The sequence below is a fragment of the Physeter macrocephalus genome, chromosome 14 (assembly GCF_002837175.3).
Source record: "Physeter macrocephalus isolate SW-GA chromosome 14, ASM283717v5, whole genome shotgun sequence".
Classification (NCBI taxonomy): Eukaryota; Metazoa; Chordata; class Mammalia; order Artiodactyla; family Physeteridae; genus Physeter; species Physeter macrocephalus.
In genome coordinates, this window is record NC_041227.1 from 72,882,414 (window position 1) to 72,892,920 (window position 10,507).

The 10,507-nt window shown below is 39.9% G+C and overlaps 1 protein-coding gene across 2 annotated transcripts in view; it reads left to right on the forward strand.

Annotated features, from left to right (window-relative positions):
• LOC102986969 (general transcription factor II-I repeat domain-containing protein 2) overlaps positions 1 to 9,879 on the forward strand; it is a 57,206-nt gene extending 47,327 nt beyond the window's left edge. For both annotated transcript variants that reach the window (XM_028499383.2, XM_024125955.3), the window contains 6 exons: positions 1,284 to 1,346; positions 2,553 to 2,630; positions 3,558 to 3,641; positions 5,160 to 5,343; positions 5,676 to 5,704; positions 8,072 to 9,879. In XM_028499383.2, the coding sequence (XP_028355184.1) occupies positions 1,284 to 1,346; positions 2,553 to 2,630; positions 3,558 to 3,641; positions 5,160 to 5,343; positions 5,676 to 5,704; positions 8,072 to 9,675 (2,042 nt within the window). In that variant the 3' untranslated portion in view covers positions 9,676 to 9,879. The remainder of the gene's footprint in view (positions 1 to 1,283; positions 1,347 to 2,552; positions 2,631 to 3,557; positions 3,642 to 5,159; positions 5,344 to 5,675; positions 5,705 to 8,071) is intronic.
• The last annotated feature ends 628 nt before the right edge of the window (positions 9,880 to 10,507 follow it).

Consider the following 10,507-nt stretch of genomic DNA (forward strand, 5'->3'; position numbering starts at 1 on the left):
ATGTGGGATCTTCCCGGACCGGGGCACGAACCCGTGTCCCCTGCATCGGCAGGCGGACTCTCAACCACTACGCCACCACGGAAGCCCGGTCATTTTTTAAATGGGTGGATAGTACAATATTTGGAAAGAAGAAGGCCTGTGTAGGAGTCAGTTGTAGAACTGGTGCCGAATTAGAATCAGAAAGATTTCATGGGATGTTGGCCCTCGAAATAGTTCATTTCTAAACAGATTTTTTATTATCATGACATTGTGGGAAGCCCATTTACAACAGAGCTGAATTTGTTTGATTTTTAAAACCTTTTTATTTTATGTCAGTCCTTTTATTTTTTAATTCTTTATTTATTTATCTGGGGCAGGGAGGGGCCACACTGCACAGCCTGTGGGATCTCAGTTCCTCAACCAGAGATTGAACCCCAGGCCACGGCAGTGAGAGCCCAGAATTCTAACCACGAGGCCACCAGGGAACTCCCTAAAACCTTTTTATTTTAAAATAATTATAGATTCACAAGAAGCTGAAAGAATACTACAGAGCAGTCCAATGTACTTTCACCTGTTTTCCCCCAAAGGTTACATCCTACGTAACGACAGTACAATATCAAAACAGTTTTGCATTCTAGTCTTTCTTCTTTTGCTTACAATTAATGTAAGATTTGACAAATCTTTCTAAAATGAGCTAGAGTTAGGCGAGGTAAGCTAGCCAGGCTTTTGTCTATATGTAGAACTTAATGTATATGTCATAGTTCTTATCCACCAGAAAACTCAATTAGGTACTTTAGGTACCTCGTATAAGTGAAATCATATGATATTTGCTTTTTTGTGACTGGCTTATTTCACTGAGCATGTATATGTCATGTACATTACATGCGTCCATGTAATAATAGACCATGAATCACCTGGGGGCTGCTGGTAGGATAAGAAAGGAGCAAATATCTTTTTTTAAATCCTAGTAATTCCCGATGACAACCAGAAGCACTATGACCACATGTATTCCATTAGCTCAAATAGAAGGATATTCTGTGTCCATTACTGCGGGTAACTTCATATTATTTGATAATATCTGAAAGTTTCTTATCTCCTCTTATCCCTTATAAGATTATCCTTTATTACCCTATTATCTTTTTTAAAATTAAAGTTACCTTTATGTTTATACCTCTATGTTTAGTAAATATAAAATGTATTTAAAATGCCAGGATAAGCGACTTTTGGGGTATAGGAGGAGTAAAATGTTGGAACATGAGAATACGTAAACAATGAATGTCATTTTAGAAATTTTTTTTTTTAAGATTCTACTCAGCTTGTCCCTTCAGAAATGAGTGAGGACCCTGAAGCTGAGGTGAAAATTGAAGGTTGGTTGCCAAAAACCTCGCCACATTCACACGGCTAAGTACAGTTTTCATTTTTTCTGAAAGGGAAGAGATTGAACTCAATGGGTGTGTACCTATGACCAGAGCAGCCCATATTCCCATCAGGTATCCAGTGCTCTAGGCTTATCAGACAACAGAATTAGGCTGTGCAAATTAGCCCTGGCCAGAGTAGGGCCAAACTGGTGCTTGGTCCAATGAGGAAAGAATGAAGCCTGAAGGAGGGGAATGAAGTGGGGAGGGGGAAACTGAAAGGGGGAGGGGAGAGGGGAGGAATGATGGTGTCTCCTCGTGTCCCTTTGAGGTCTTGCTCTTCAGATGCAGAATCTCAAACACCCAAATGGTTGATCTTTCACAGAACACAGGGATTGAACTTTGAGTCCCTCAGAAAGGGCTAGACAGGCTCATTTACATTTCTCATATAGAACTTAAGTGTGTGTATCATTTGACCAGAAATCATGGTAACGTCAACTGTGCTTTTACTATTTAACCCCATCTGAGCCTTTCCTTGACTGTCTGTTACCTCATTTCTCATAGGACATTTGCTTCCTAAGTGTCCTCTTGGACACATTCGTATGTCTTCTTTCCTACCCCCAACCTTTAAACTGAGAATAACAACAAAGGAAAAATTTTTTTCTTTTTTCATTTTTTTTTTTTTTTTTTTGGCTGAGTGGCATGCAGGATCTTAGTTCCCTGACCAGGGATCCAACCCATGCCCCCTGCACTGGGAGCTTAGAGTCTTAACCACTCGACTGCCAGGGAAGTCCCAGGAAATATATTTTTAAACACCCTTCTTTTTAAATCAAATTAGACTGACTGAAGTATCCGGGGCTATGAACTAAATAAAAGCCATGGTGCCCTTTCTCCTTTGACATCGACATTAAACTACAGAGACTCAAACATCAATTATTGCCAAGCCAGCTTGTTATTCTACAGCTAAATGTTCTCTGGAGTTTTAAAAATTTAGCCTGGCCTTCTTTTTTTTTTTTGGCCACACCTCCTGGCTTGCAGAATCTTAGCTCCCCAACCAGGGATTGAACCCAGGACCTGGCAGTGAAAGTGCCAAGTCCTAGTCACTGGACCGCCAGGGAATTCCCTAGTCTGGCCTTCTGATCAAAGTGGCAATTTGATAGTTTTAGAGGAGAAGTAGCCTAATTTTCTATAAGTTCTAAATTTCAATTTCTGTTTAAGGTAACACCAATTCATCCAGTATTACAAATTCTGCAGCAGGTGTTGAAGATCTTAACATCGTTCAGGTGACGATTCCAGGTATGGAATTCTATCTGACTTTATCATAATTTAGATTATGTTTTTCATTTTGTTATATTTTAACCACTTTGTGACATGGGTTAGTCTCTTGGAGCTATTTTTTTGCTAAGTTCACCCTGTCAACTAAGGAAAGACAATTCAGGAATATAAAATATGCTGCCAATTGCCACACACTGAATATCTTGCTATATCGTACATTGTTTATCAGATATATTGCTTCTCACAGCCCTGCCCTGGTGCATTACCTGGAAAATACCCCCTAGGGCAGCCAACTCCAAGCACTGGCTACCACTGGATTGGAATTGGCCACAGAGGTGAAATGTATTTGCTGCCCATCAGTTAATCTTCTTTTCTGAATAGGTGTATATAAAACATATCTGGAGAGATACAAAAGAATCTAATAGCATAGATCCTCCAAAGAAGGAAACTTGAGAGCTAAGATGGGGATGGAAGGGAGACATTTCATGATGCACTATTTTATATCATTTGAATTTTGAACCACATAATTGCTTTTAGTTATTCAAAATTAAATAGAATAAAAATTTCAAGTATTAAAAAAATTTCCCCTCCAATCCTAGTACATACATCTTATTCATTTTACTTGCTATATTGCACTGTCTAGGATCTCTATTATAATGTTGAAGAGTAGGGGTGAAAGTGGACATCTTTATCTTGCATGATATCGAAAATGTTCTCTAGAGTAGTATGTCTTATATTTACATAGGGTTATAATTTGGAAAATTCTCTGTCATCTATAATGCCTTAAATTTACAAATTTCTAAAACGCTTAATTATTGCTAAAACTAAACTGAATGATAAGCCAGGTAAAGTGCTTTCACATGTGCTAACAGGTGTTACCTCCAACAGCTTTTCGGGGGAGCAAATACATGAATAAACCTGGTTTGCTTGTTTTTTTAATTTTTTTAGATAATGAGAAGGAAAGATTATCAAGCATTGAAAAAATAAAACAACTAAGAGAACAAGTCAATGACCTCTTTAGCCGAAAATTTGGTACGTTTTTATATTGTTACATAACCAAATTTTATATATTTGAAATATTTCCTTCTAATTGATTATCTAAGAAATTGATCTTTCTGTGAAGGAGCTGTGATCAAAATTAGTGTGTATTTTTACTGAAGAAGAACTTTTACATGGAAACACTAATTTCATAATAATAATAGCTATCTTTTGGCCAATAGGCACATGAAAAGATGCTCAACATTGCTAATTATTAGAGAAATGCAAATCAAAACCACAGTGAGGAACCACCTCACACCATTCAGAATGGCCATCATTAAAAAGTCTACAAATAATAAATGCTGGAGAGGGTGTGGAGAAAAGGGAACCTTCCTACATTGTTGGTGGGAATGTAAGTTGGTGCAGCCACTATGGAGGACAGTATGGGGGTTCCTTAGAAAACTAAAAATAGAACTACCATATGATCGTGCAATCCCACTCCTGGGCAAATATCCAGATAAAACTATAATTCAAAAAGATACATGCACCCCTATATTCATAGCACCACCACTATTCACAATAGCCAAGACATGGAAACAATGTAAATGCCCATCGACAGATGAATGGATAAAGAAGATGTGGTATATATATATATATATATATATATATATAATGGAATACTACTCAGCCATAAAAAAGAATGAAATAATGCCATTTGCAGCAATATGGATGCTAGAGATTATCATACTAAGTGAAGTAAGTGAGAAAGACAAATACTATATGATATCACTTATGTGGAATCTAAAATATGACACAAATGAACCTATCTACAAAACAGAAACAGAATTACGGACATAGAGAACAGACTGATGGTTGCCAAGGGGGAGGGGGTTGGGGGAATGATGGAGTGGGAGTTTGGGGTTCGCAGATGTGAGCTTTTATATATAGAATGGATAAACAAGGTCCTGCTGTATAGCACAGAGAATTATATTCAATATCCTATGATAAACCATACTGGAAAAGAATATTACAAAAAGAATGTATATATATGTATAACTGAATCACTTTGCTGTACAGCAGAAATTAACACGACATTGTAAATCAACTCTACTTCAATAAAAAAATTTTTTTAAATAGCTCTCTTTATCAAATCATTATGTTGTACACCCAAAACTAATACAATGTTATGTCAATTATATCTCAATTTAAAATATTTTTTAAATAATTATAATAGCTATCTTTCACTTACTGACTTTTTACCATAGCTGAGTATTGTTTTTAGTGTTTGACAGGTGATGAATCATTTAATCCTCACAAAACCCTTTTCAGGTAGATACTATGATAATGCCTATTTCATGGGTAGAGAAACAGTCTGCTACACTACCTGTTACCAATTTCAAAGTCAATAAAATTATTCATACACCCCAGCATGGCCGGAAAATAAAGTAATGGCTGATCACCAATGTCGTTACTTGATGCGATCAATTTTAAAATCTTGACATTAAAGATAAAGCACGGTTTGGGAAAAGCACGTGACACACAACTGGTTTTACACTCTTTGTATCATCACAGGTGAAGCAATTGGAGTGGATTTCCCTGTGAAAGTTCCCTACAGGAAGATCACCTTCAACCCTGGCTGTGTGGTCATCGACGGCATGCCCCCGGGGGTGGTATTCAAAGCCCCTGGCTACCTGGAAATCAGCTCCATGAGAAGGATCTTGGATGCCGCAGAATTTATCAAATTCACAGTCATCAGGTACGTGAGAGTCCCCTGCCGGGTCAGGAGAGTGAGCTGCACGTCGTAACTTGCTCGAGGTGGAGAAGCTGGGGGGTGCAGGGATTCTCACCCCAGGACGTGGGCCGTGGGTCCCTGCAGTCAAGTGCCATGTCATGCTACCTGTCACACTCAGTTCATCGTGTTCTGCTTCTGGGAGCTGTGTGTCCTCGCTCCCGTTTCTTGGTGATCGTGGGCAGCCTGTTTTAGTTTAGCCTCGCACTGACACTCACAAAAGTTTGTCAAATAGAACTAAAGGGACAAGAGAGGAAAAGTGACCTCTGTTGCACTCACCAATGTCTCTTTCTCTTCAGACCACTTCCTGGCCTTGAACTCAGCAATGGTGAGTATCCTGGGGGAGAGAAGATGGTCCTAGCCCCTGCTGTGCCACGTGGGCTGTCTCAGTGGACACTCACCACCAGAAAGAGCAAAGCATGCCGCTCTTTATGTGCATTTTGTTCTTCCTGCTTCTTTTAAAGCCCTTTAATTCTGTTGCTCGAGTTTTATTAGCCAGGCATTTTTTTCTCATATAACAATTTGATGGAGCTTGCTGTGTGTGATAATATACCGCATTCTTATTCAAGAGTCCTTTATGGGGTTGGGGTGGGGGGGCAGCTCATATCATAATACTGAACTACTACTCTACCGTATTTGGTAAATAGTACCTGCCTGGCCACCCCTGACCTCCCCACAGTTCAGAACCAACAGGGCCTGGCACAGCAGGGCTCCCAGAACCCCCTCCAGTTGACTTCTGTTCTGAATGGGCAATGTCCAACTCTGCTTGTTAAATATTTTTAATGTCTCCCCTAAAGTCCTTGCAAGCAAGTCAAAATCCTATTGGGTATTAAAGCAGAAGGCGTAACCAACAAGGACCTCCTGTATAGGACAGGGAACTATATTCATCTTGCAATAACCTATAATGGAAAAGAATCTACAAGAGAATATATATATAGATATTTTTATATATATGCATATGTATATATAACTGAATCGCTTTGCTGTACACCTGAAACTAACACAACATTGTAAATAAGTATATTTCAATAAAATTCTAAAAAAATAAAGTACCTATAGAAAGAAAAAAAAGCATAACATGTAACGATGTTCCCAAGAGTCATCTAGGGAAATCTCCTCATTTAAATTTGGAAACTAAAGTGTTCTTTTAAAATGCACAATTCTTATTCCTAAACTACTCTGGTTGTTAAATAGCTTTTTACGTTTTTAATAGCTTTATTGTGGCATAAATTTACATACCGTAGAATTCACTTGTGCAAACTGTACACAATCCAGTGATTTTTAGTGTATCTACAGAGTTGTGCAACTATCACCACAATCTAATATTAGAACATTTCCATCCCTCCACCTGAAAGATTCCTCCTACCCATTTCTGGTCATTTCCCATTCCCACCCCCAGCCCCAGGCAGCCACTAAATTGACTGCTTGTCTCTGCCTACATTTTCTTAAAGTGAATTTTTATACCTATGTTCTCTCAAAGTAAAACTCACCTGCATCGTGGCCCATTTCTTTACACTGAAAACAAGTAAGTTCTGTGAGGGTCTGTGGCTGTCACCGGTGTCTTTTGGGGCTCACAGCAGTTAAATCATATGTCTTCTGTGCTCATTCCCTTCTCCGTTATTTCAAAGTTCTCTTGAAAATCAGATGAAAAAATATATGTTAAAATGCAGATACACTTTCAAATCATTCTCATTTAAACCAGATGGGCAAGCATAGCCACTTGTTGAACCTCACCAAAGATGTCTTTCTTCTGGCTCATCTACCTTTTAATTTCATTTATTTATTTATTTATTTATTTATTTATTTATTTATTTATTTATTTATTTATTTATTTATTTATTTATTTATTTATTTATTTATTTATTTATTTATTTATTTATTTATTTATTTATTTATTTATTTATTTATTTATTTATTTATTTATTTATTTATTTATTTATTTATTTATTTATTTATTTATTTATTTATTTATTTATTTATTTATTTATTTATTTATTTATTTATTTATTTATTTATTTATTTATTTATTTATTTATTTATTTATTTATTTATTTATTTATTTATTTATTTATTTATTTATTTATTTATTTATTTATTTATTTATTTATGGCCGCATCGGGTCTGCGTTACTACGCACGGGCTTTCTCTAGTTGCAGCGAGCGGGGGCTACTCTTTGTTGCGGTGTGGTGGCTTCTCTTGTTACGGAGCATGAGCTCTAGGCACACGGGCTTCAGTAGTTGTGGCACGCGGGCTCAGTTGCTCCACGGCATGTGGGATCCTCCCGGACCAGGACTCGAACCCATGTCCCCTGCATTGGCAGGCGGATTCTTAACCACTGTGCCACCAGGGAAGCCCCTTGGCTCATCTACCTTTTAAAAAAGGGAATTAGTGGCCAACGTTGAAAAACCGGGGACTTTTTCATAAAAGTCCATTTCCAGGTTTTGTTTAGCAACCTGAAGATCCGGGCAGGCCAGGGCCATGCTCGCTCTGGCAGTAGTTTGCTTGCCCTGAGTGTCCCCCGTCCTCACCCCACACCTCTGCAGGGCTGGGGTGCTCTCCAGTCAACCACGGCCCCCCCGCCCCCCGACCACCACCTTATCCCTTGCATTTGTCATCATGCTCTTGCTGGTGTTAGACTAACAGTCGATTTAAGAGAAAACTGAACTGTTTCTTGTCTCCATGTTTCTATCAAAAGTGGGAAAAAGAAAGATAGACCAAGAGGGCCGTGTATTTCAAGAAAAGTGGGAGAGAGCGTATTTCTTCGTGGAGGTGCAGAATATCCCTACGTGTTTAATATGCAAACAGAGCATGTCCGTGTCCAAAGAATACAACCTGAGACGCCATTATCAAACCAACCACAGCAGGCACTATGACCAGTACACAGAGAAGATGCGCGACGAGAAGCTCCAGGAGCTGAAGAAAGGGCTCAGAAAGTATCTCTTAGGGTCATCAGACACCGTGTGTCCCGAGCAAAAACGAGTGTTTGCAAATGTGAGTCCAAGGGAAAACCCTGCCGTCCAGCCCATAGAAGACGTGGCTGGGAACTTATGGGAGAAATTACGTGAAAAACTCAGATCGTTTGTGGCCTATTCTATTGCCATCGACGAGATCACAGATATAAATAACACCACCCAGTTGGCCATATTCATCCGGGGCGTTGATGAGAATTTTGATGTATCGGAAGAACTTTTGGATACGGTGCCCATGACGGGGACAAAATCTGGAAATGAGATCTTTTTGCGTGTTGAGAAAAGTCTTAAAAAGTTTAATATCGACTGGTCGAAATTAGTAAGTGTGGCCTCAACTGGCACTCCTGCGATGGTAGATGCCAACAACGGGCTGGTCACAAAACTCAAGTCCAAGGTGGCGATGGCTTGCAAGGGCTCAGATCTGAAGTCCGTTTGTTGCATTATTCACCCGGAATCGCTCTGTGCTCAAAAGTTAAAGATGGACCACATCATGAGCGTGGTAGTTAATGCCGTGAACTGGATCTGCTCCCGCGGACTGAACCACAGCGAGTTCACGACTTTGCTCTATGAGCTGGACAGCCAATACGGCAGCCTTCTGTACTACACGGAGATTAAGTGGCTCAGCCGCGGGCTGGTGCTGAAGAGGTTCTTTGAATCGTTGGAAGAAATTGACTCCTTCATGTCTTCCAGAGGCAAGCCCCTGCCTCAGCTGAGCTCTCAAGATTGGATCAAAGACTTGGCCTTCTTGGTGGACATGACTATGCATCTGAACACGTTGAACATCTCTCTCCAAGGGCATTCCCAAATCGTGACACAGATGTACGACTTGATTCGGGCGTTCTTGGCTAAACTGTGCCTCTGGGAGACTCACTTGGCCAGGAATAACCTGGCCCACTTTCCCACCCTGAAATCGGTTTCCAGAAACGAAAGCGATGGGCTGAGCTACATTCCCAAAATCGTGGAGCTGAAGACGGAATTCCAGAAAAGGCTGTCCGATTTCAAACTCTACGAAAGCGAACTGACCCTGTTCAGCTCCCCTTTCTCCGTGAAGATCGAGAGCGTGCAGGAAGCGCTCCAGATGGAGGTGATTGATCTGCAGTGCAACACGGTCCTGAAAACCAAATACGACAAGGTTGGAATACCAGAATTCTATAAATACCTCTGGAGCAGCTATCCCAAGTACAAAACCCACTGTGCCAAGATCCTCTCCATGTTCGGGAGTACCTACATTTGTGAACAGCTCTTTTCCATTATGAAACTGAGTAAAACTGAGTACTGCTCCCAGTTGAAGGACTCCCAGTGGGATTCTGTACTCCACATCGCGACGTGATGGAACACACTCCTGCAGGATCCCGTGGGCTGGAAGCCTAGAATCCTCTAGGCCCGAGGGGTTGCAAGATGAGAAAATGAGTTATTAAATATATCTGGTTTTCCGTTTTTTCCCACTTTGACTCGGAAATATCATTTGCAGTTATCATACCCGTTTGTATGACATTTTATGTTTCCCCATAGCCCAGTAAAAATCAAGAAAGTTTTATTGTATTTCTAGTAGTTGACTCTTCTTACGCCTGGCCTGTTTCACTCACTCACATACTAGCTTGACCCTTGTGGGCATTGGGTCTGCATCCCAAAGTTTAAATCAGTCCACAGAGAAACGGAGAGACAGATGCATATATGCACTGGGGGTATGTGTGCACACGCATCTATCTCCCCGCCACTGGCATGGAATTCCGTGTGACCTCACGTGTTCCCAAGTTGAAGGAGAATCAGTTAGAGACGTGTTCACATACTATCGTGTCCCTGCCTTAGCTGTCCCTGCCTCCACACGAACCTGGAAAGGTAGGACTTAAAATGGAAAATCCCAAAACAAATAACGTAGGTTTCCAAAACCTAAGTTGAGGTGTGGGGGCTTTTTTAAAATTTTAACCTTTATTTTGAAATCATTTCCAATGTATAGAAAAGTCGCAGAAATGAAAAGAGCCGGAAGAACACTTAATGCCCTTTTGCCAGATTCTCATATTATTAACATTTTACCCCGTTTTATCGTTTGTTTGCTTTCTCTCCCCCTCTCTGTCTCCTGTGTGTGTGTGTACAACATTGCCTGTGTGTATAAATGACTGTATGATTATCTGTAATAATGTATATAAACTTATGTGCATAGT